General features: G+C 40.7%; 1 protein-coding gene across 2 annotated transcripts; it reads right to left on the bottom strand.

The window, feature by feature from the left end:
- Positions 1 to 548: 548 nt before the first annotated feature.
- Positions 549 to 10,261, bottom strand: NDUFB3 (NADH:ubiquinone oxidoreductase subunit B3). Of its 2 annotated transcripts, none has more exons than XM_081327610.1 (3): positions 7,908 to 7,945; positions 3,072 to 3,197; positions 549 to 804 (listed from the first exon to the last, which is right to left on the bottom strand). In XM_081327610.1, exons 1-3 carry the CDS (start codon positions 7,928 to 7,930, stop codon positions 648 to 650), a joined length of 306 nt encoding a protein of 101 aa, XP_081183736.1. In that variant the 5' UTR covers positions 7,931 to 7,945; the 3' UTR covers positions 549 to 647. The 2 variants fall into 2 exon arrangements, with proteins under 2 accessions (XP_081183736.1, XP_081183737.1); XM_081327611.1 differs by lacking the exon at positions 7,908 to 7,945 and adding an exon at positions 10,129 to 10,261 and having other exon boundaries at positions 551 to 804.
- Positions 10,262 to 26,542: the final 16,281 nt, after the last annotated feature.

Raw genomic sequence — 26,542 nt, 5'->3', positions numbered from 1 at the left:
AAGATGCTGGAGGGAGCGAGCTAAAAATATAACCCTGAGAGGCTCACTGTGAGAATTTTCATTCCTTTCAAACCAATCAATTGGATCCATTCTGACTGTACTCCACCTACCTGGCGCATATCTATAGAGGTTGCTTAGCTACAGGTAGATTTTATTATGCTGGATTTGTGATTAAATCATAATTCTGGTTTAGATCAAAAGGCCCTCTCTCAATCTAACTTACTTCATAGCGGTATTTATGGGATAAAACTGAGAGAAGATGGATTTAGCCACATCCACATATTTCACTCTAAATATGTGAATAAAAAAAGATATGATACAAATGCAAATTTTAATAATAGTTACCATGTCCATTTGGAAAAAGGGATGAGAGGCATAATGCTTGGAAATCATGTTAGGCCTATAGGTGTTCTCCTAGATGTCCTAACAGAACAGAAAGATATTTAGACAAAAATAAACAAATGGCAGCCCTTCCATTTTGTTTAGTAATAATGGGCTGATTTGATATATATCTACATTTTTTTCTCATAACTGTAGTGGAAAGAGAGACTACACATACATTCTTCTTCGAGAAGCTTTAATGTGCTCCACTCCATGAGAAGTCAGACTGTACAACGGACTCAAAGTTAAAAGACACAAACAAGTCTTCAGTGATGTCCCTTATTTTTTTCTGGAGGGAAAAATGTATATTCAACCGCAAGTGCCACGACAAAGGCGGCAAATCCCCATTTGAATCCTTTGGTCATTGCATCCAGGAAAGTGGCTGGTTTTGCAAAACCACCTGAGAATCTCCATGCTTCATTGCTAGAGAAAAAAACAGACATAAGATTAAAAATTACACAATTTTGCAACTTTACCTTTTAGCCCACAGTTTTAACTTACAATACTGAATTTTCAATACAGAATTAAGTATCCCTAAAAATTAAATCAGTTATTGGAATTTGATATACCCTTCTTGTATCTGGATTGACCATCACTTAGTCAAAAGGCCTCTCCAGATGTTTATTGTTTCCTAGGAAAACATGGGATAGATTATATGCTGATATATGAGAGAGGAAGAATTGCCCCAAATAGACTTCCATTTTAGAATAAAGTATATTCAAAGAAAAACTATATTCCTATTTTTCCTCTAAGAACAATTACCTGTTATTTAATTTATATTCTATCTTTATTATTTTCAATAAATAACTCAAGGCACAAGCATACTTAATACTCCCTCCTCCTATTTTCCTCCCAATAAGAACCCTGTGAGGTGAGTTGGGCTGAAAGAGAGTGACTGGCCCAGACATCTAGCCAATATTTCATGTCTAAGGCAGGACTAGAATTCATCCTCTCCCAGTTTCTAGCCTGATGTCTTCATCCCTTAACCACATGTTCTCTAACACCTGATGCTATTATTTATAGCTTGGGGCCTCTAATCAGTTTCCTCAAAGCTGTATTCACAAGCCTTCATATAATTTCCCATTACATCATGCTGTAATCACCAATCCACTTAATAGAGCTGTTTAATGAGGCAGCTGGGGGGAGGGGAGGAACATGTTTTGAAGCTGCAATGATTACCTTGCAATTTACTCCTTTACTAGAATTTACTCCAAATGTTTTCAGTTGGAAATTAATTTTCACAGAACAGAGTTGCATAAGAAATGGGATTTATGAAACCACCACTTATATAATTAGACAATAACTAAAATTCTTATATTCCAACTACTATTACCTTCTTTCAAATGAGTACGGTACTTCATCAATTATGAAAATTATACAGACAGTACATGACTTATAGCCATTTGTTTAGTCATTGTTCCAAGTTACAACGGCCCTGAAAAAAATGACTTACAACCATTGCAGCAACCCTATGGTCATGTGATCAAAATTTGGGTGCTGGTGTCTGGCATCTATTTATGATGGTTGCACTATCAGGGTAATGTGATCCTCATAAACAACCTTCCCAGCCAGCTTCTGACAAGCAAAGACAATGTAGGAAGCCAGATTCACTGAACAACTGCACAAGTCACTTAATACCTGCAGTGATTTGTTTAACCGCAATGGTAAATAAGGTCATAAATATTGGGCATGACTCACTTAACAACCCCCTTGGTTAGCGATGGAAATTCTGGTCCCAACTCTGTTTGTAAGTTGAGGACTATCTGTACTGTCCTGAAAGATCATGTGGATAGGTAAAAGTATCTACATTCAAAAACAAATGCTTTTCAAGAGCACCTGGTGTCATCTGCACCTGAGTTGCATTTCATACAGATAACAATGAAAAAAAAACCAATCTGAAAGCTAAAGTTCCAACTGACAAAATCTAATATTAGTATTAACAAGTACAAAAGATTGCAAAATAATGTGCAGTGTATATGTCAGAAAACCATTTAAAGGAAAAATATCTTCTTAGCAAAAACAAAATTTATGTTTAATTCAAATTGGATATTATTCAAAGTATGCACTACATTTACAGGGGTGTCAAACTGCCGGCCTGCGGGCCGGATGCATCATGTGGAAACCACGCCCACCACATTGCTGGCAAGGGCAAAACCATCCCGATATGTTGCGTGACATCATGTGACATCGCAAGTTTGACATGTCTGCACTGCAATTTTAAAGAAACACTTTTTAAATTTAAGGATGCAAATTTTCTGAAGAACTGAATCGGCTTCATATATGGCAGGCTTGTTAAACCTGCGACGTCATGTGACTTTTTCTCCATTGCCGGCAATGTGGGTGCGGTTTTGGTGTGACGCATCCAGCCTTCGGGCCGGCAGTTTGACATGCCTGATATAGGGAAATCTAGTTCTCTTGTGCAAAAATAGCCTCAAAAATCTTAATTATCAATCAGCTTTTACATTTCTATTTTAAAATTTCAGAGTCAATTGACTTTGTATTTCCTAATAAAGGACAAAAATGATTGAAAAACAAAATGCTTAATGACCTATCTAGAATGGGAACTTTATTTTTTGTTTTGTCTCATAAAATGTGTTTATGAAACAAAACAAAAATAAAGTTCCCATTCTAGAGACGTGTTTTGTGGTTGACTTGAACAAATGAAGGATTACATATATGCCAACTCTTACCGAAGCCATGGATCCTTGAGACCAAGTTTAGCTAACCTTTCCTGGACATTTTGCAAGGGGGTGCCTTCGATTTTCCATTGCCTGTAATCAGGAAGCTCACCGTTACCATTACCATGGCCCATAATCCTGAGAAAAGATTTGTAAAAATAAAACTTACAAAATATATCATGCTTGTTCATCTGGAATATTGCAAAATCAATATTGTGGAGTCCTTGATGCTCTTTCAGCTGTTTTCTTTTTCTAATTTTCTAAGTGTCTTATCTTAACAGTGTTCTTACATAGCTTCTTTTGTGAGAGCTTGGGTTGTTACTTTGGTAATGGAGTACTTGTTTAGTGTGGGTTGCTTCTAATTTGCTATTTATTTGCTTTGTTGATGAGGATACCCAGGAAGGGTAGTGTCTTGTTTCCTTCTTCCCCGTGAATATAATTCCTTTGAAGATGATTATTTTATGTGACTTCTCTAGTTGTTCCTTTTCATTATGATAAAGATGTCATCTACATATTAGATCCATATTTTTGGTTGAATGTGTAGGAATGCTATAATTTCTAGATGATGCTTTGCAGCCTCTGCTATGATTATGATGATCTGATGGATGTTCTTCTGGTTTGTTAGTATATCTGTCCATCAAACTGAAAGTAGGTAGTGTGGCAGGGGTTGATGAGGTCCATGATTCTGGGCATTTTGTTCTTAAGTGTATTTGGCATATTTACACACATTCAAAGGATGTGTGTAAATGTTGTAAGCCGCCCAGAGATGGGGGGGGGGGTAAATACATTTAATAGATGATAAACAAAAATGGCAATAAAAAAGCAAGGAATAAACAAAAAGACCACAATATATCCTCTCCACCAGCCAACACCCAGATAAGCAGGGATTAACACCAGACAAACTATCAAGCAGAAAATAACACTCTTATCAAGGAACTCCAAGGACAAAACTATACCTCTACCAACACTGGCAGAGCAAGCTACTATATATAAACAAGGAGCAACCCCCACAGTTACTAGTACTGATAATAAAATGTATGCAAGCAAACAACCAAGCTCAGAGAGCACCAAGGACTCCACAGTTCAAACCTGAACTACATATATTCTCTTCTATTGAAAGTCAAAATTTTCTATCATGTCCATGCCTAACTTCCTATGGCCCAGAAAAACTGCTGTGCCACATTAAAAGAATCATAATTATCTGTTGTAGTTATAACAATATCTAACAGCATTTCAGAAATATTGACAATTGATATTTTATTTTACCCTAAGGAGTAAAAGTAGTGTTCTATACGCAATAATTTAATTCACTTAAAAGTCTCCAAGAAGTGGCAGGCAAGGTAATGTTTCTGTTTCTATCTTTTTTTGAGGCATAAGTGTTTTTATTTACATCATCTGATTAATTTGTCTGAGGTCCAACTGTCTTTTTCACTGGAAAAAAATGCATCAATTAAATAAGTAGTTTGTTGTTTGGGGGAATTACTTTCCTCCAAAGCAATCAATCAAAACCTTGTTACAGTTACTGATCAGAATTTTATTCCTCCGAAGATTTTAAGGAGAAGGAAAGATTTTGCATTTTTAGTACAGGAACTTAAGAAATGTGATATTAAGTTTAGATGGGAGATTCCAGTTGGACTGGTGGTGACGCATGAAGGTAAAAGACATCGTCTGGTTACTGTGGCCCAGGCACGTGATTTTTATAGCAATGTGTTAAAAGCAACCCCCCTATCATTTTTGGAAGCTGTAAAGGGATACGGCGAGGGAAAGCTTCAAGATGTTGCAGACAGACAGATAGAGGACAATGGTGTTGGAGGGGATCAAGATACAGTTTCATTGGATGTTGCAGGAGGCCAGAGGAAGACGCGTGCCGCCCTAAGAAGAGCGAGACGAGAGCAAGAGCAAGACCAGCAGATAGTTATGGAATCTCCAAAGTGTACTTACAGTGAAGATGTGGGAGGGGCGCGGTCCAAAGAAGTTTTGGGGGTCATGACAGACGTGCTCCAAAAGTTTTGGGGCGTTAAGATTGCTGATTAAATTTTTAAATTAGAATCTTAATGGATTAAATTTATCATAGAGGAGAAAGAAAGTTTTTTTTTAATATTTAACACAATTTAAGATGGATGTTATTTGCTTGTTAGAAAAGTATATTAGGGTTATGGACTAAAAGTATGTGTTGAACTAAGAATGGGTATGCAAGCTCCTAATTAACAACAAGTTGTCTTACAGACTGCTTAAACCTTTTTTTTTTTTTACTCTTTTTATTTGAACTCAAGGATGACTTGGAACTGCGAGACATTTGGTGTGATACATGCAAGAATTATTTTTGATTATGGTTTAGTTTGGTTGGAGATTATTAAGGTTAATAGATAGGCGCTTTTGGCCCGTAACTGAGAATTTGTTTAGAAATTAGAGAAAGGTTGGAGAATGTAAATAGTAGGTGAAAGTTTTTTTTCTTTTTTTTCTTCTTTCTTTTTTTTGAAATTAATATGAATAAGGACTGGGATTAAGAAAATCTATTCTGAGTAAAGCTCTTTTTCTGTTTTTCTCTTTTTCTTTTTTACTTTATTTGTAATATTAATATTGTTTGTATATTTTACATGAGCTAGAGGGAGATAGAATTAATAGTTTATTGCTGATAACATAGGGGTGCTTATGTTTGTTTTTTGATTTTATACCCTGTATTAAGCTCTGGGAAGTCGGGGGGGGGGGAGGAGGGAATGGGGGGAAGGGATAGGGAGGGTTGGGTGGGGGTGGGGGAGGGGGGGATTAAAGTCAAAATGTATTGTAAAACTTTTTAAATAAAAAAAAAAGAATTTTATTCAATTTTATGATAAGAATCACCAGACTTAAGGAGAAGTGAAATAAAAATCATTAAACAAATTCTACATTAAGATAAAACTAGCAAAATAAAAAAATTGGCGCAACTACCGTAAGATTAAATATAAGAGGAATCTAAAATGGCTGATGAAACATTCAGATTGTAAAGGTGATTTTAAATCATTCATTGTTATATTATAAGCAACAAAGTTCAACTTTTTAGCTGAACAGAATCTTCTCCATGTGCCACTATGTAAGGGATTTTATTGTCTCAGATTTATAGATGAAAAACCAGCATGTGAAATTAGCATATATTTTTAAAAGAGCAATTTAATATGCTTGCAATGTTTTATCTTCAAAATGTGGCATATGTCAAAACTGAGTAGTTCAACCAGGATTCATCTCAGGAACTCTAGAAAGATAAAAAAATTGCTTTTCATTATTTCCCCTCTTCGCTCTCTTCATAACTCCAAGATTCTGAAGGAACCGATAGATAGATATGATCTTAGAACTGCTAACTTTCAAAGATCCCGGAGCACCAAGGAACTACCAAAGGACTGGAAAAGGGCTGTTGTAGTTCCCATCCTCAAAAAAGAGAAAAAAAATGGATCTAGAAAACTACAGACCTATCACCCTGACATGAATTTCTGGAAAGATTCTGGAAAAGATAATCAATGAATCTGTGAACACCTAGAGGCAAATAAAGTCAAAACCAAAAGCCAAATGGGTTTGTCAAAAAAAGATCATGCCAGACAAATCTTATTGAATTCGTTGACAATATGACAAAATCAGTGAACCAGAGAAATACTGTGAATATAATTTACTTGGACTTCAGTAAAGGTATTTGATAAAGTAGACCACAACCTACTACTTTATAAAAAAATAATTAGACAGCATCACTGCCAGATGGATTTGTAACTGGCTGACCAATCACATTCAACATGTAGTCCTTAATGGAACTGCATCTACATGAAGGGAAGTATGCAGCTGGGAAGTATGCTCTTAGGCCCAATGCTCTTCAATATCTACATCAATGATTCAGACAAGGGAATAGAGGGGAACTCATCAAATTTGCAGATGACACCAAGCTGACAGGAATAGCCAGCACTCCAGAAAACAGGCTTAAGATACAGAAGGATTTTGACAGACTTGAGCACTGGGCTCTATCTAACAAAATGAAATTCAATGGTAAGGTAAGTACAGTTCTACATTTAGGGCAAGAAAAACCAAATGAACAGGTATAGAATAGGTGGTACCTGGCACAATAGTAGTAACTGTGAGAGGGATCTTGGAGTCTAGCAGACAATTACTTAAATATGAGCCAGCAGTCTGGTGCAGCTGACAAAAAAGGCAATACAGTCCTAGGCTGCATTAACAGAGGGATAGAATCAAGATCACTCAAAGTGTTAATACTGCCTTATAATGCCTTGGTAAGACTACATTTGAAATACTGCATCCAATTTTGGTCACCATGACATAAAAAAGATGTTGAGACTTTAGAAGAAGTGCAGAGAAGAGCAACAAACATGATTAGAGGACTGGAGGCTAAAACATATGAAGAACAGCTGCAGGAATTGGGTATGTTTAGTTTAACGAAGGACTAGGCTGACATGACAGCAGTGTTCCAATATCTTAAGGGGCTGCCACAAAGAAGAGGGAGTCAAGCTATTCTCCAAAGCACCTGAAAGCAGGACAAGAAGCAATGGATGGAAACTAGTCAAGGAGAGAACAAATCTAAAACTAAAGAGAAATTTCCTGACAGAATAATTTAATCAGTGGAATGACTTGCCTCAAGAAGTTGTGGATGATTCAACACTGAAGGTTTTTAAGAAGAGATTGGATAACCGTTTGTCTGAAATGTTATAGTTTTTCCTGCTTGAGCAAGGGGTTGGACTAGAAGACCTGCAAGTCCCTTCCAACTATTATTCTGTTTGTCACAATCTTCTTTGACACGCGAGTTGTTTTTAAAGCGGCTACTGAGGAAGGAGATAGAAAACTAAACATTCCTCCCATGCCCTTTCACTGAATCACCTTTGGATCCAACTTTTCTCCATTTTTCCTCTTCTCTTATATGGTAACAAATGTCATGCCACCCATTCCTCCACCATGGATGTTGAGAGCACTTGCACAGTGTTTTTGTCTGGTCTCAGGCTCTTGGCTTGTCATCTTCAGCTATTGTTGCATCAAAATGGTTGAACCACTGTCATTAATATGCAAAGCTTATGAAGTATCACAGCAGTGTAATTTCTTCTCACCAATTTTGTGATTAAAAAAAAGCATTCCTGTAGCTTTGAATTCATTAATGGATGTTCCTGTAAGCATACTTGTTTCCAATGCAAATTAAAGTGTATATTTTCATTGCCATTTAACAGATATTAAGTAAACAAATCCTGCATTAAAAACAGCATTTAAAAAAACTGTGGGAAGTCAACCCCCCAGACAAGGAAATATTAAAAGGGCAGAAAAACATATTTCCCTAAACGATTTTAAAAAGGCAGAAAAGCATGCCGTTTTTTCTTAATAGCCCCAGGTCTCCCTCCCCCAAAGCAGAAACCAGCTCTGTAGAAATGCAGATGGAGGCCCCCAGCTAGAAGATTAAGAAAACAAAGACATCTAAAATCTACATACCCCATCCAAACTCTAAGACAGGACATAATAGGATTAACCCACAGATGCCAAAGGGCACACCCAGACTCAGGTCACAATACATTAAATTTGCAGACGACACCAAGCTGGCAGGAATAGCCAATACTCCAGAAGATAGGCTTAAGATACAGGAGGAGCTGGACAGACTCGAACACTGGGCACTATCTAACAAAATGAAATTCAGTGGTGAAAAAAGTAAGGTTCTACATTTAGGCAGGAAAAATCAAATGCACAGGTATAGTATAGGTGGTACCTTGCTCAACAGTAGTAACTGTGAGAGAGATCTCGGAGTCCTAGTGGACAATCACTTCAATATGAGCCAGCAGTGTGATGCAGCTGCCAAAAAAGCCAACACAGTGCTAGGCTGCATTAACAGAGGGATAGAATCAAGATCACGTGAAGTACTAATCCCACTTTACAATGCCTTGGTAAGGCCACACCTAGAATACTGCATCCAGTTTTGGTCACCACAATGTAAAAAAGATGTCGAGACTCTAGAAAGAGTACAGAGAAGAGCAACAAAGATGATTGGGGGACTGGAGGCTAAAACATATAAGGAATGGTTGCTGTAATTGTAGTTTAATGAAGAGAAAGGTGAAGGGTGACATGATAGCAGTGTTCCAATATCTCAGGGCCTGCCACAAAAAAGAGGGAGTCAAGCTATTCTCCAAAGCACCTGAAAGCAGGACAAGAAGCAACGGATGGAAAATAGTCAAGGAGAGAAGCAACCTAGAACTAAGGAGAAACTTCCTGACAGTTAGAACAACTAACCAGTGGAACAACCTGCCTCCAAAGGTGGTGAATGCTCCAACACTGGAAGTTTTTAAGAAGAGACTGGCCAGCCATTTGTCTGAAATGGTATAGGGTTTCCTGCCTGAGCAGGCGGTTGGACTAGATGACCTCCAAGGTCCCTTCTAACATCATCATCATTATTATTATTATTATTATTATTATTACATGACTCAGGAAATAGCCTCAAACAGGAACAGGAAAGAGGGTATAAAAACCCACTCTGTACATGTGCTCAGCCCTTTTTTCTCTTTTCTGCCAGAGCCATCTTTCTGTCTGGCTCTCCTCTTCAATAAACTGCAACCTTCTTCCTAAAGCAGTCGCCATGTTTATTCCCAGCTTGGACTGATGAAGACTTTTCTTTCAACAAAACAATTCAGTAACCACTGCTACATTTGTCAATATAAATTTATCTTAGATGCATACTTATATACGATATCTAAATCTTTAAAAGGCAGGCTAAATGTCTATATGTACCGGTGTAACTTTATGCCCCAGTACACTTATTACAGAGCCCTATTACCTTGCCTTTCTTGCAAGGGTTAATCGTGGAGTCTTATCAATCTGTCTGATCATTCTGGAAAATCGGTTTATTAAAAGCGCAAAAGGCCTATAGTAATCTATTTGCCTTCAGCGAATAGTCAGTAGCTATTCAAGAAGAGAGGAAATTACTTCAGAGACCTCATGCATTATATCCACGACTCTCGCCTCTTAGATGACACTTTTTTTTTCTAACGGAAGCAGATATTTATGGAAAGAAAAGATGGAAATTTGGGATTGAAAACAGAAAGGGACCTGCATCCAAAATAGCCCGTACCTGGTATTCAGCGAGCCGCCTTCCCAATGTCAAGAAAGCAAGGCGGAAACGGAAACTGGTACGGTTCGACGCCGCTAATCTACCCGGAAAAGCGAAGCCACTTACGGAGGTTCCGTAGGAAAGTTCTTTCCGCCTTTTACCGACTCCGCCCCCTTCGCGCGGACTCCGACCGGCGAAGCGATTCCCAGCCGGCCATCAAGAGCTCTTTCCGTCCTTCCCCCTCCCCCACGTGTTTTCCCACGGGCGCGCGCAGTCGGCGGGGGAGGGAGGGGGGGAGGGAAGGAAGCCAATGAAGGCTGTCATTGTTAGGGGCGGGCTGCTGTCCAATGGGCGGGCTCCTTCTTTCGTTGCCGTGCTTGCTGACGGGCCGGAGGCGGCTAGAGGGGGAGGGATCGGCGGTAGCGCCGGTACCAATGGTGGCGAGTGCTGCGGTGAAGAGAGGCTCCTGAATTAGCAGCGCCCGGCTTTCTGCCATCGTGACGTTGGTAGGTAGTCGCCTCCCGCCCTCGGTAGAAAGGACGGGGCAGCAGCTCCCAGGCGCCTGGAACTCCGCCGCTTCTTCGCCGGACTCGCTGCGAGCTGCAGTGACACCTGCCCTTTGCACCCTGGAAGCCCCCGATGGGCACTTGTCGCTTTTCCCTGGCCGGTTCGGGTTCCCCTCCTCGCCCTTCCTGCTTCCCCGATCCTCCTGAGCGGTCATTGCCCTTCCTTCCTTCCTTCCTTCCTTCCTTCCTTCCTTCCTTCCTTCCTCCCTCCCTCCCTCCCTCCCTCCCTCCCTCCCTCCTTCCTTCCTTCCTTCCTTCCTTCCTTCCTTCCTTCCTTCCTTCCTCGCCAGAGCCAGCAGATTGCCACTATCCTCTCCGTCTCCTTCACGCGCTCCTTGGATGTGACGAAGCTTTTCGCCCTCTTTCTCTTCCTCCTCCTCCTCCTCCTTCTCGGTCTTCTGCCAATGCCGGTTGCCTTCCTCTTTTCCGTATACACCGGTAGCAAAGTCCCGGTCCGGCTCCCGCCGGCGATCCTGCCGTTTTTTTCCTCGGGAGGTTTCGTTTCCGGATAAATTACGACCATCTCGTAACCGTTTTCTGTTTATAAAGTGACGTTATATTTTCCTGAGAGGAGGAGGCCTCTTTGCTTCTTTGCAATCACAGCTTTTGCCGAGGAGTAGCAATGCACTTTTTTTCTTACTTCTCAAGATAAAACGTAAGCCACCTTTTCCAGCTGCAGTTTGCTTTCATCTGGTCTGAACTCGTCCCCTGAATTATTTAGTAGTCCCCCCCCCCCTTTCTAACCTTAAATGAGTCCCTTTAACTAACATTTCTTTCTACACTGATTGCTTCCTGGGAGTTGTTGTCTTTTAACTGTTATAATAAGATGAAGAATATAGTAGAAGAGATATATATGAATAAATAGAATAGAATATGAATAAATCTGACAAAGATGTTATGCAACATCTTAGCTACATTGCTGATACAAATATTCCCTTAGTAAATTGACTCTTAGGTAAGCAAATGAATACCTACATGTAAAAACACCCTCCCCACAATATTTATTACTGCTGCTTCAATTTCACTACTTATATAGGTAAAGGAGAAAAAGTATATATCCACATTACTGTAGTTTCCATTAAATCTTTGGCTTGATTGGTGGACTTTAAAAATGTCAATTTCTTTTTTCATGAGGAGCAGAAACTTCCATTCTGTAAATCAGCAGGGGAAGTTAAGTGAATATCAGTGTTTAAGAAAGGGCATTAATTTATTAGTTATGCTTTTATTTCCTCAAGTTATTACATACAGCATTCAGAGTGTCTGTTAAGGAACATAGGATTTACAAGTCAAATTTGTAATGGCATTAAGCTGTCATCGTTATTGATGTATCTACAATATTTTGTGGATTTATTATCTATATCATTTTGGTGGAAGCTACAAACATTTGCTTCCTGGTTCAGTTGAAACTAGTAAACATTGTTTTACTTATTTATGTTATATTCGTTTGATTTATATAACTCCCTGTATCACATGTGATTTTGGGTGACTTACAGAGCTAAACACACACACACACACACACACACACACACACACACACACACAGAGAGAGAGAGAGAGAGAGAGAGAGAGAGAGAGAGGAGAGAGAGTCAAAATAATAACAAAAGACTGTTAAAATTATTTTAAAAAGAATAGTGTGGGGGAGAGTGCAGTCAGTCGCACTAACAGTCCTGACGTTTTGCGGATTCTACATCACCATTACCAGATCCTCATGCCAAATAGCAAATCATGTCTTCAGGTCCTTTCAGAAGGCCAGTAAAGTTGGGATCAGTCTGACTTAAGGTGACTAATCCATATCTTTATGCATCTTGTTGAAAATTAGATTAATAATTACAGCTATACGAGAAAAAAAATTTCTCCCATCATTTTTGTGTTAAAACGTACAGAAGAATCTCAATTATGGTATTTTAATAAATTCTTACAAATGGGAGGTTTATGATAATTAGAGATTACAGCAAGATTAAATTATACCATTTAGTTTTATTTTATTTTTTTCATATTTGATAAGATGAAAAGCCAATCAGTAGTATTTTCATGGACAAAAGGGGAGTTTCAGATAGTATATAACATTTCATTGAGCTTATTTATCTGTCATACATATGGTGTTAGACATACAATTTAATGTCACTGTTAACATGTACATACCATTTGCCCCCATTTCAGAAAAACTTTAGTTCTGCTTGGTAATAACTGATTTTAAGAGTTCTATTATTTAGTGTTTATTTTGATTTTAGTACTTCATCAATAGAAGATCAGTTGTTCTTGGGGAATGCAAGTTATTTTTATTTCTTGAAATTGGACTGATGGTAATTAAGATATTGTATTTCAGTTTGATTTGTCTCTGGACTCTAGTAAGATTGAGCAAAAGTATAGTTTTCTTAGCATGATAATCCTAAAGGCTACATTATTTTTTTATAAAGAAGATTTTACTATAAATCCCACTTGAATTTGTTTAAGTATAAAGGTTTTGAGTGGAAAGGAAGCTACAATTCACTGGCATTTTGACTTATTTTTTTAACGTGTAAAGTCATATCATAAGCTTTTTAGCTCCTTGCCTCTCTTTCCTGAGAACAATGCTTCAGACAAATTTATTTATTTTATTTATTTTAATTCCATTTATATCCCGCCCTTCTCCGAAGACTCAGGGCGGCTTACAAGCTTAGCAATAGCCTTCATTCTATGTATATGCCTGCTTATTAGGGCTTTCATACACACCCCAAGCGGCATTATTACAAAGTCAGCTTAATTGCCCCCAACAATCTGGGTCCTCATTTTACCTACCTCGGAAGGATGGAAGGCTGAGTCAACCTTGAGCCTGGTGGGATGCGAACCTGCACTAATTGCAGGCAGCTGGTGTTAACTTAAGGAGGCATTAGCCCACTGCTCCACCAAGGCTTGCACCCTCCAAAAACATTGTAAATAATGGACAATATTAAATAAAAAGTTATGATAGATATAGAAAGCTCGCTGTGTGAGTCAGTCACTCTCTCTTAGCCCAGTCCACCTCACAGGGTGGTGGTTCTGGGAAAAATAGGAGGCAGGAGTATTACTATAGGTATGTTTCCTGCCAAAAGTATATTTTAAAGGAGGGATTAAAATAATAACAACATCAACAACACTGGCAGAGTTTAAGTGCCTTGAAATGCTGTTTCTCTCATATTTTCCTTTGTTTTTGTATTCCAAATTATTTTTGCTGATAATGCTATCAAAATTATCAAAATTAAGCGTTATAAAGAAGTGTCTACTGTGATAGATGAGCAGCTTGCTGGGTAAGTGACTCTGCCTTATAAGCTAGTGCATAACCTCTGCTAGACCTGCCTTTTGCCTGTCCATATTTCGGTAGCGATTGGGGGTTGCATGTAAAAATTAGCATGGCGTATGCATTGAGAAGCTTGGATATAGGAGAAAATCCACAAAACATAGTTGTACATGTATATTTGCATGTATCCTTTTGGATTATGAACTTTAGTCTAAAAACAATGAACTCTGTGTGCCCAAAGAGGCTTTAAACTTACTTGTCCTCAGATGCTGCCCCTGCATATCACAAGACCATTTGTGAAATTCCTTCCAAGCCTGCAAATTAGATTGATTCTGTTCCATATGCATAGTTGAAGCAGAATGTTTCGCAACATGCTTTCTGCTCTTACGCCATGTGTTCACCATTTTAGTGTTCATATTTGTATATGTCAATAAACCTCAGATTAAGCTATATTTTTTACAAGAGATAGCTCAGATATTTGCATTTTGCATTGTCCTGTGCTTTGGTGCACACTGACTTCCAAAATAAATTATTAACTCTTACTTTGCACAAATAACAAAAATATGTTTTGCCTAACTTCCAAATAGTGGTACAGTTACGAATATCCAGTAATTATAGTTAGTTAATTCTAAAGTTGTAGTTTTATGCATACTCGTTATAGAAAATATTGTTATGATTTCCTGGGAGAAAAAAGTGGATATAATTGGACATCGTGATTACCTGGAGAAAACAGAAATACGCAATTGGTACTCTTCAGATATTTTAGTCTAAAGATTTCACAACCCTTTCCCATACCTTATATACATGTGTGCATTGTCAAAGCAGAACCGCAAAAGGATGGAGATTGTGTTGTAATTTAATGGTGCATGTTTTTTTCATTTAGGTATCATTGTGGTTAGAAATAAATGGATCTATATCAGACACTGGTAGCTATATACAGGTAGTCCTTGACAACTGAGCCCAAAATTTATGTTGCTAAGTGAGAAATTTGTGAGCTTTGCCCCATTTTACAACTTTTCTTGCCACATTTGTTAAGTGAAACACAGCCGTTGTTAAATGAATCTGGCTTCCCCATTGTCTTTGCCTGTCAGAAGGTTGCAAGAGGTGATAACATGCAACCGTCATAAATATGAGCCAGTTGTCAAGCATCCAAATCACATGACCATGGGGATGCTGCAATGGTCGTAAGTGTGAAAAATGGTCATAAGTCGCTTTTTCCAATGCCGTTGTAACTTCGAACAGTCACTAAATGAACTGTTATAGGTCAAGGTTTCTTGCTCAGCTTTGGCTTGGGGGGCACTTTTTTCAGTGCCGTTGTAACTTCGAACAGTCACTAAGTGAACTGTTGTAAGTCGAGGACTATCTGTACTTCATCACTTTTTTCCTTTTTTGGGGGGGTCATCAAGTTTTTGACGCCTTGCTAGGCGACTGGTGGTACTCGGATGTTGCCATATCCTAAAAGTGGTACAATGGGTGAAAAGGTTGAAAAGCCCTGTACTAAAGGCTTAACATACTGTATATTTTACTTTTTGGTTTTTTTAAAAAAAATCTCATTTGCATTATAAATTTGGTCACTTTTGCAAAATGTTGGTGATGCCATTTGGGACCCCAGAAAAAGTACTGGAGGGCCACAACTGACTTGCAGTGATGGTTTGGAGACAGTCTTCCTGCTCTGGCACAGTTGGAAGTGGAACCTGGAGTTCAAACTGAATTCCGTCCCCTGTGCTGACTCCTGGCCTGCCATATCTGGAGGTCCATCACAGCTTTCTATATTTTTTAATTGCCGGGGAATAATTATTTAATTTTGGCGATAGAAGTAGTAGTTATTGTTTTCTATGCAGATGCTACACAAATCCCTATTGTGGCAGAACCTACTTGAATTTATTTCTGGAGGTGGAATGTTCCTGCAATCAACTCCCAATGTTTCTCAGCTCGTAATATCTGCACCACTCATAATATGCAGGAATAGTTTATGTGAGGTTCAACTCCTCTCCCTAAATTAGGAAGCAGCTCATGAGAGAAAGAAGCAAGAATGACAAGCAGAGCAAAATTTCTGGGTTCCAGTCAGTTGAACAAGAAATTGAACAAGATGGACGTCTTAATAAATAAAGTAACATGTTCATTAGTTGTCTCTTATTCTCATTATTTGTTACTGCTGCTGGAAGTTAGATAAAGACTGCTCTTCCTATAGTAGATGTTACTTCAGCCCTAGTTAATTCCACTCATCATTTGGATATATTTCTTGATTTGGGCTTAGTGGCAAAAACTGCATCAGCCCCAGTTAGCTTTCTTATTCTTTTACTCTGATACAGTATTGTCAACAGTATTATCGAAGTTGTTGTGTTCTTTAAAATTACCACAGCTGGTAGGTGTAATTATCAGACACTGTATTGCCAAACATGTGTACCTTCCTCAAAAAAGATGCTTTGTTGCTTCGATTTTAATTGGGCTCTGGTTCTTTGACAGAGTAGTTGCTAGGAATTAAGATATAACAAGTCAAGAGATACCGCATTAAATGTACTGTTTAGGTTCTGTTTGAATAAATATTATGATAAAACTGAACCAGTTTTCTCTGCTCAGTCTAAGTGTAACTGCAGAATTAAGTTACATGACATACCGGTACTTTGTTTTTGCATCCTTTGCTAAGCCTTCCTGAGTTTACCATTTTTCCTCTTTACGGATAGTCCTCACTTTATGATTGGTTGCTTAATGACCAGTCAGAGTTATGATGGACCCCCACCAAGAGGTACTTATGACTCAATTCTGGAGCTCCGATAGCAACAGTAACAAAAAAAACTCCTCCCAGTCACATGACTGCATTTTGGGTGCTTAGCAACTGGTTCACTTTCATAGCCTGTTGCAGCATTCTGTGATCATGAGACTTCAATTTACAATGTTTTTATATCACCCATAGGAATGAATAGACTGACTTTAGTACCACCACATTTCCTTTAAAACTGTGGCGTTGGCTTTATGACTGCTTCCCCCCCCCAAAAAAAAAAATTGCCGTGAAATCGGGTCGGTCACCTGTGTGCCTTGATGATAGCAATTCCAGGCTCCATTACTGTTATAAGTCAGGAACAACCTGTACTCTTTTGCTATCCTCTACCATCCTGTTTATATTTTATAGGGAAACTCTACCTTTGTAATTTGCTTTTGTCTTTTATGGTAAATTATTTCAGTATCTTTGTTGCTAGATGTAGGGGTGTATTCAATCTCGATTGAATTTAACGTGATGCAATCTTATATCTTATATAAGTTGGTAATAGCAAATTTGGCAGGGAGGTATCGTAGTCAATCAAATTAATTTTTCAGATATGCTTTCAGCTAAACTAACCTTATGGCTGTACCTAGGCATCACTTTAACATAATTTTTACTAATTGCAAGAAAGTGCTTTTATAGAAGATTCTTGGAACTGTAATTTATTACTTGCCAAAATGTGACTCAACGGTATGATGTGGTTTTAAGAAAGGGCTGTATGTATTAGGTTATATCAGTAAAAACATATTTTCTAGGGCACAGGAAGTATTTATTGCATTGTAACAGTGCTCTGATTAATCCTACTTTTGAGTTTTCTGCCCAAATCTAGAAATCATACTTTTAGGAGGATTTACACAAACTGGAACAGGTTCAGAGAACTTGTTTAGACTAGAGGACTTAAAACTGACCTGTAAAGGGTATTGAGGGAACTGAATGGGCTTCACGTTACGATGGGGATGTGATAGCACTAATCAGATGCATGCACCAACAGCTCATACATTAAGACAGCTGTGTCAAACTCAATTTCATTGAGGGCCGCATCAGCATTGCGGTTGCCCTCGGGGCCGGGTGTGTATGGCCAGGGTGGGTGTGGCCTACTGGGTGGGCGTGGCTAGAGTGCGTATGGCCTACTGGGTGGGCGTGGCCAGCTCTACATCGTTCGCATCAAGGGTGCCTATGGGGGCCTGGGCAGGAGTGGGACAGATCTGAGGGTCTCTGGCAGGAGGAGGGTCTCTGGGCCAGGGCCAAGGCAGTGGGGGCCGTTCCCTCACTGTTTCCAGGATGGCTTCGCGGGCTGCATGAAACCACTTCGCGGGCCGGATCCGGCCCCCGGGCCTTGTGTTTGACATGTCTGCATTAAGACTTGGTCACCACAGTAGATACATTGAAACAGTGGCTGATTCTTAAACTGAACGAGAGTTGGATTCAGTGGCCTGAATTCCCTCTTTCTACTTTTCCTTTATGTATTTTTAGGTCTTATACTACATTTTTGTGTTTCTTTTCTAAAACTGACAGGAACTCCACTGCTAGTTTATAGCCCTTGTTGAAATTCAGTAAGAGCTCTGAAAATGATAAAAAAAGAGGGGGGAGGGGGGGGGAAGAGAGTTATAAAATGCCTACCTATCTTTCGTCATAGAAGAATCTGTTCCATACTACTTTTACAAGCGGTAGGCCTACATGTTTTAGCACCCTTCTTGATTAGAGTAAATATCTGACTGCAAATGTTTAATCAAGCCTAGTATTTAAACCTCAGGATGTTATCTATATCCTTGTAAGACTGAATTTGCGTGAAGCTGACATTCTTAGATTGGGAGACTACTTTTTAACATACATTTGCCTGGATTTATGTAATGGTTGTATGTACCTGTAGACAGTGAAGGGGAATGTCAGAGAGCTTCACATAATTTTTAACAACTTCAGTTGGCAGGCAACACATTTGTGCTGTTATTTAATTAAGAACAAAAAGTTACAAGGTTTGGAAATCTAAAGTTATTTGTCAGCTTGCCATAGTGATTGCGCAACAATGTTGAAAGTGATTGGTAAAGGGGGTTCACCATATCCAGCTGCAACATCTACCTGATAAATATTAGAGGGCAGCAAAGAGGTTGAACATTATGGCTCTTTACTGCCATTTGGTGGGATTATCTGGGTTTTTGCAGCTCATGTATGACAAAGTTTTCTTTAATTGTGACATGACTGATGTTGTAAGGATGAAATATATGCAATACCTACTGCTGCACCGTGACCTTTTTGAGTTCAGATCTTTATTCTTTTTCCATACAAAAATTCTAAGTTCCCTTTTCTCTAAAAAAGAATAAAGCAAGACAGTATGCACAGAAATCAGTTAGTTGACACAGGGGGCAGGTGTATTTATTCCTCCCCTGTTCCATTGGTGATTTCATTTTAGTGACACATCATTGCTCCTATCCATTTGCTGCTTCCCGTCTCCTTGGTTCTTGTCTACTCCGCTTAGTTGCAATGGTTGTGTTTGAACAAAAAAATCATTACTTGCAGGGTGCAATAGTACAGAGGTCTCCAACCTTTTGGGCACCAGGGAGAGAGGTTTTTCCACGGACCGAAGGGTGCGTGGTTTTGTGTGCTGCCTGTATCTCATGGGTGGGGCTTTGCTTGTTTGTGCAGACAGGCTGCTGGCGTGCCACGGCCCAGTACCGGGGGTTGGGGACCCCTGCAATAGTATACCCTATTCAATTTTTCTTCTGCATTTGTCCTTTTGAAGGAACTGTACCAAACCAATTGCTTTGGGATATGTTGAAGCTAGAGGTAAAGTCTACTGAGGTGACCGGATTTTCAAATGATAGTGTAATTGTTTTTATAAGTCCTTTTTTTAAAAAATAAAATAAAATTCAAAGTATGCGATTGAAAAAAAAAATCAAATTGAAATTCTTAGAAAATTGTAACATATTTTTTTTCTTTCTGGAGCAGTAATTAAAATATTTTGCATTCTGTGGAGAATAGCGTTAAATAACAATGAGCTCTGTATGAATATATCAGATAATTTAATATTAAATCTATAATTTTAATTACAAGAGAAATGCCTGTTTACTTACTGCTTGTGCTAGAGGGCTGATATGAGTACTGGAATACCCTACCAGCTTATTTATGTATGATATGTTTACATAAGTGCAAAGGTGGTATTGATTTTTTTATTTTTATTTTCATTTTGTACTTCGAGTCAGTCTTGACTCCTGAACAAGTCCCTGCAGTTTTCTTGGCAAGGTTTCAGAAGTGATTTGCCAATGCCTGCTTCCTAGGGTGGAGACAGAGTGACTGATCCAAGATCACCCAGCTGGCCTTGTGTCTAAGGCAGAACTAGAAGTCAGGGTCTGCTGGGTAGCAACCAGGAGCCTTAACATTAATGTTAAAAATTAAAAAAAATGTAATTTTTTTCAGATTAGCTAATAGAAGAAAAATTATTGTGAAGCAGGTCAGAAATTCTACTCTATAAAGGACTTTTTTGAAATAAGCAGCTTTGTTAAGTGTTGGCCATACTTCTTTTGTGAGGATCCTGTCTAATATCTAAAGGACCAAGATAGGAGCACCAAAAGCAGTTGATGATGATGATGACGACGACAACTGCAACAACAATAATAAAAACTAATCTCTGATTAGTTTCCATCCATTGCATCCTGCCTTCAGGTTCTTTGGAGAACAGCTTGACTCCCTCTTCTTTGTGGCAACGGTTTTGTTAAACAGTTTTCTTGTCACACTTTCAACTGGGATGGGAAGGGATCACCAACTCTTCCTAGTTGAATTATCACCTACATCTTTATTCATTAGAGAGAAAAATACCCTGGCATACCAGGTTTTGGGAGGCTCTGTGTATAAGCCAAGGCATTTGATCTTAGTGATGGGTATTTTTTCAGGGCTTCCAGGTCTGGGCTGCAGAAATCCAAGGAAGCATTAGATAGATGGCAGCCAAAAAGATACAGAAAATTCTAACTCATTTTTGCTACATAGTGGTTGTCCAAAGCCCTAATCTGTTCCATGCAATTGTTCCAAGTTCAGTCCCTGGCAGCTTTAATTAATGAAAAGTTGGATAGCGTAAGTGGCAAATAAGGCCCTGAGCAAATGTTACTAGTCAAGTAACAATACTTAATGTGATAGATAACAGAATGGCTTGATATAAGGGAATTTTATACATTTCATCAGTTTCCCCAAACTCATGTCCTTCATGTGATGATTTGCAACTGCCATCACTTGAAATAACAAGTTAGTAAGGCTATGACAAGCATTCTTACTTCCTTTATGTGCTGGGTAAGATAAAATTTTCTTTCAGGTAGCTTTGTTCTTATAGCAGCAGAAAGGAAGAGGTTTAAAATGCATTACGAACTAATTCTTTTATGATGACGTGTTTGCTGGTTACAATCAAATGCTACTCCAAAAATGAGACTCTTGTGTGACGGGGAAAGCAAATTGAATAGAAATGATCACCTGTCTGCTTTGGGAGCAGGTGTGGTTTATAATGTCTGCATATAATTATTTAGTTTTCTTGGACTTCACTGTTTACAGTTCCTCTTTTCCAAATTATATATTCAGATATATCTGAGAACTGGACTGTGATCTTATGCTATACAGCAGGGCTTTTCAACCAGTGGTACGGGTACCACCTGTGGTACATTGGCACCTGGCAGGTGGTATGCGACCATCCTAGAAAAATGATAGTGGGGGAGGGGAATGAACTGAACCGTTGGCAGCATCACACAAGCCTGAGTGAGAGACGGCTGGACCTGCAGGGCTGTCAGGGCTCAGTGGAAGCTCCAGGATCAGCGCCAGGCTCCAGCTGGAACTCGGCGCTGATCCTGGCACTTCTGCTGAGCCCAGAAGAAGCGCCAATCAGCTGGAATGTTGCAGCATCTCCAGGGTCTTGTGATTTACATTCAGATGCTTGGCAACTGATTCATATTTATGATGGTCACAGTGTCCCAGGGTCATGTGAAGTGACCAAAACTTGCTGCAACCACCCAGCAAATGGGGGGACAATAAAAACCAAACACCCCACCCCACCCCCACTGCCAATCCTCAACAGAAATGCTCACAACAATAAAAACCTCGGACAGGAGGAAGAGGGCCGCTGAGCGGGCAGGCAGGTGTCTTGCTGTGGCTTTGGGGGGGGAATTCTTTCAGTGCCACTGTAACTTCAAACAGTCATTAAGCGAACTGTTGTAAGTCAAGGACTACCTGTACTTTATCACTTTTTTACTTTTTTTTTTTTGGTCATCAAGTTTTTGACACCTTACTTGGCGACTGGTGGTACTCTGATGTTTCCATATCCAAAAAGTGGTACAATGGGTGAAAAGGTTGAAAAGCCCTGCTATACAGAACTATATTAAAGGTAAAGTTTCCCCCACACATGCGTGCTAGTCGTTTCCGACTCTAGGGGCCGGTGCTCATCTCCGTTTCAAAGCCGAAGAGCCAGTGCTTGTCCAAGGACGTCTCCGTGGTCATGTGGCCGGCATGACTAGACGCCAAAGGTGCACAGAACGCTGTTACCTTCCCACCGGAGTGGTCCCTGTTTTTCTACTTGCATTTTTATGTGCTTTCGAACTGCTAGGTTGGCAGAAGCTAGGACGAGTAACAGGCGCTTACTCTGTTACGCGGCACTCGGGATTCGACCCGCCAAACTGCCGACCCTCTGATCGACAAGCTCAGCGTCCTAACCCACTGAGCCACCGCATCCCTTAGAACTATATAGAACTATATTAGTTCACCTTTAAAATAGCACAAACCTCTATGTTGGAGGCTACACTATTACTTAGTTTTAGATCTCTCATAGGTATTTGCATTGTTGGTTTCAATTATGAAGAGTACTATAATAATAGTATATAAATATTACGTAGTATTGTAGTTAGTTACTTTGGCCACCTAATGAGAAGGAAGGACTCACTGGAGAAGAGCCTAATGCTGGGAAAGATTGAGGGCAATAGAAGAAGGGGACGACAGAGAATGAGGTGGCTGGATGGAGTCACTGAAGCAGTAGGCATGAGCCTAAATGGACTCCAGAAGATGGCAGAGGACAGGAAGGCCTGGAGGAACGTTGTCCATGGGGTCGCGATGGGTGGGACATGACTTCGCAACTAACAACAATTGTAGTTAGCTCTTCAGTAATTCAGTAGATTTTTAATATTAAAGACAGAAGTTCATCCTTTAACAAGAAAAGTTTGCTTTTTTGCCCTCTGCAGGAAGTACTGAAAATATTTTCCTAGCTGTGGATCTTCAGGAATGAATGCAGTCTCTGTCCAATGCTTATGGTGCTTAGCGGTGATGTAGTCCAGCAATAATTCAAAGCCAAATGTGGGAAGGACTTCTGTAAAAGATTCTCAGTTGATGTAAGGACAGACATTACAACAAAGTTAAAAGTGTTTATTTATTTATTTATTATTGGGACTTATATGCCGCCCTATCTCCCGAAGGACTCAGGGCGGCTAACAGCAATAATGTACAATAAATACAGAAGTTAAAATCCCTACTTTCTTTTGTCTAGCACAGCGGCTCCCAACCTTTTCTATACCCCGCACCCCTAGAACGCTTCTGATATATTCTTGCACCCCTTACAAAAGTTTGAAATAATGGCAACAAATTATGCATATACACTATAATTTTCAAAACCCAAGTTTTCGCATCCCCTGGAATCTCTTCTCGCACCTCCATGGGATGCGAGCACCCCCGCTTGGGAACCCCTGGTCTTGCATTTGATAGTCTTTTGTTATTGCTTTTATGTTTTGATCAGTTTTTGCTATTAGTTTAGGCTCCTTTAAAAATTGAGCAGGTAATAAGAATTCCTTTATGGTGGAAAGGGTCCATAATTTGATTGCAGAATAACAATGGCAAACATGCATTCATCAAATTGACTTCTGAAGATATTATGACTTTGAAGTTATTTTAAAAAAAGGAAGACATTTTTAAAGAGATTGATACTTTTGATTAAGTTTATTTTATGCCAGTATTTTAAAATAAATCTACTAATTTTAAAACTTTTTAAAAAACTGCTGTAGAGCAGAGCTCCCCATCCTTTCCAGCTTAGTGGCCCAGAAGGAAAGGGAGGAGCAGGGAAATGTGCACGTGCACATGATGGTGGCGTACATTGTGTGCATGTGCAAGCACACCACATGCACATGTGGCAGTGCACTGGCGCACTTGTGCGTGCACAAACAGGCCTCTGGTGCCCATGTAAATGGGGTGCTGGTCCCCACACGCATGCGCACATGGGCCACTAGTGCCCACGTGATGTTTGTGGCGATGCTAGCGCCCCTGTGCATGCGCAGACAGGACTGCTAGTGCCTGCGTGGTGGCGCTACTGTGAGTGGGGTGGCCTTATTAGCTATTTATTTATTTATTTATTTTATTTTTGGGACTTATATGCCGCCCTATCTCCCGAAGGACTCAGGGCGGCTAACAACAATAAAAATACAATAATACAAAAGTTAAAAAAGAATTAAACTAGCAGCCCCAATAATAAGTTAAAAAACATTTTAAAATCCCTGTCAGTCCAGGTCAGCCTGGTGGTCAACAGGCCACAGCCTGGTACTGGGCCGCGGATCATAGGTTGGGGACCTCTGCTGTAGAGTTTCACTTGGAATAAATAAGAGCCTTTCACTGTTCCTCTTGCTTGTGGCAGGAGTCTGACTTTTTTATTTGTAAAGTGAATCCTAAGGGAGTTGAAGTCTATGAGTCATAAAAGAGCCGAGGTTGCCTACCCCTGACCTAGGTGAATTCTTTATTATAAATTGGTTAAGAGAGTGTTCAAACGTTTCTATGAAGAAAAAATGGAATGTAGATTGTGCTTCTCTTTTGAGCATGCTTGCAGTCAGTGCTGTCTTTTTGGAAATATCTGAAGCCTGCTGCTGTGAATTCAAATGCCACTGTGAAAAGTTAGATGTGTCCATAAATTCTTTAAAGAACTGCATGGGTTCTGTATAAAGAACTGAAGAGTAAAAGGACATATATGTAGGACTTTTTTTTGAGAACCAGAATTTGCCGTGGCCAGTGTAAATAGATTTTTAGGGCCTGTAACTAATACAAATTGAAGAATGTAAAATCTGTGGCCTGAAATACAGTGGAAAACTTTTATGGCTTTTCGTGCAAGCCCTTTACAGCAGGGATGTCAAACTCAATTTCATTGAGGGCTGCAACAGCATTGTGGTTGCCCTCAGGGAACCGGGTGGGTGTTGTCAGTATGGGCACGACCTACTGGGTGGCCATGGCTGGAGTGGCTGTGGTCTACTGGGTGGGCATGGCCAGCTCTACATTATTTGCATCAAGGGTGCCTGTGGGGGCCTGGGCAGGAATGGGACAGATCTGAGGGTCTCTGGCAGAAGGGGGTGGGACCAGGGCAAATGCCAAGGCATGGTCCACGGGAGGAGCCTTATTGTTCCTCTCAGACCATGCGGGGGGGGGGCAGATGGTGGCCCGGGCTGCCCGGAGCCCTGGACAGCAGAGGTCAAATGCCCAGCCCGGCCCTTGAGCACCCACAGCACCAAGCCCAGCCCCACTTCCCCAAGGGCGTGCCCAACTGCACTTACCTCCTCCTCAAGGCTGTTGCTGCTGTGCTTGCTCTCCTTAGGCAGGTTGCTCATGATGGGTACGAGGGCAAAGTCAGAGGGAGGCCCACTCCCTCTCCATGTGATTTGACCTGGCTTTGTATCCAAAGCTTCCTTAGCAACAGGATGGGAGACCTGTAGGATAGGCCAGGAGGAGGGGGCAAGGGGATGGTGAAAGGACAGCAGAGCAGGACTAAGGCAGGACTTCCCTCAGACTCTTTCCTTCCTTCCTTCCTTCCTTCCTTCCTTCCTTCCTTCCTTCCTTCCTTCCTTCCTTCCTACCTACCTACCTACCTACCTACCTGAGTGGTGGGAAAATATTTCAGACGAGGGAGGGAGAAAAACAGGCAAGAAACACAGCTGGGGAGGTGTCACCCTTTATGAGGAATGAAGAAATGCACCATCGCCTGGAAATGGCCAGCACACGGCCCTCGTCTACTTCACATATCTGACTTGGTGGGCTCTGGGGGAGGGGATGCCATGAGCAGCGTGAGAGTCAATGTTATACCTGTGCTATGCCGCCCAGCCCCCAGCCTGCCTGGTTTCAGCAGGCAGCAAGGTGCTCTCCTCAGTGCGCCAAGAGGCTGAGCCAGGCAGTGCAAATCCAAAAAGAAGTGCGATGCCACCCAGCCCCCAGCCTGCCTGATTTCGGCAGGCAGCAGGGCAATCTCCTCAATGTGCCAAGAGGCTGAGCCGGGCGGTGCAAATCCCAAAAGAAGCACGCCGTTGCCCAGCCTGCCCGATTTTGGCAGGCATCAGGGCGCTTTCCTCATACAGCCAAGAGGCTGAGCTGGGCGGCGTGAATCCAAAAAGAAGCACGATGCTGCCCAGCCCCCCAGCCTGCCCGGTTTTGGCAGGCAGCAGGGCGCTTTCCTCACTGCGCCAAGAGGCTGAGCCGGGTGGTGCAAAGCTCTCCAACTTTGCACCTTGTTGCCTGCTGAAACTGGGCAGGCTGGGGGCTAGGCAGCATTGCACTTCTCATCAGATTCACGCCACCCGGCTCAGCTCTTGGCGCTGTGAGGAGAGCGCCCCGCTGCCTGCTGAAACCAGGCAGGCTGGGAGCTCGGCAGTGTCATGCTTGTTTTTGGATTCGCGCTGCCCGGCTCAGCCTCTCAGTGCTGTGAGGAGAGCGCCCCGCTGCCTGCCGAAAGCAGTCAGGCTGGGGGATGGGCAGTGTCACACTTCCTTTTGGATTCATATTGTCTGGCTCGGCCTCTCAGGGCTGTGATGAGAGTGCCCCGCTGCCTGCAGAAACCCCTCCCCCAGAGCCCATCAAGCCAGATATGTGAACTAG

The sequence above is a fragment of the Vipera berus genome (genome assembly GCF_964194415.1).
Source record: "Vipera berus genome assembly, chromosome: 1".
In the NCBI taxonomy this organism is placed as follows: Eukaryota; Metazoa; Chordata; class Lepidosauria; order Squamata; family Viperidae; genus Vipera; species Vipera berus.
Note: the sequence above shows the minus strand (reverse complement) of the source record. Positions and strands in the feature narration are given on the sequence as shown.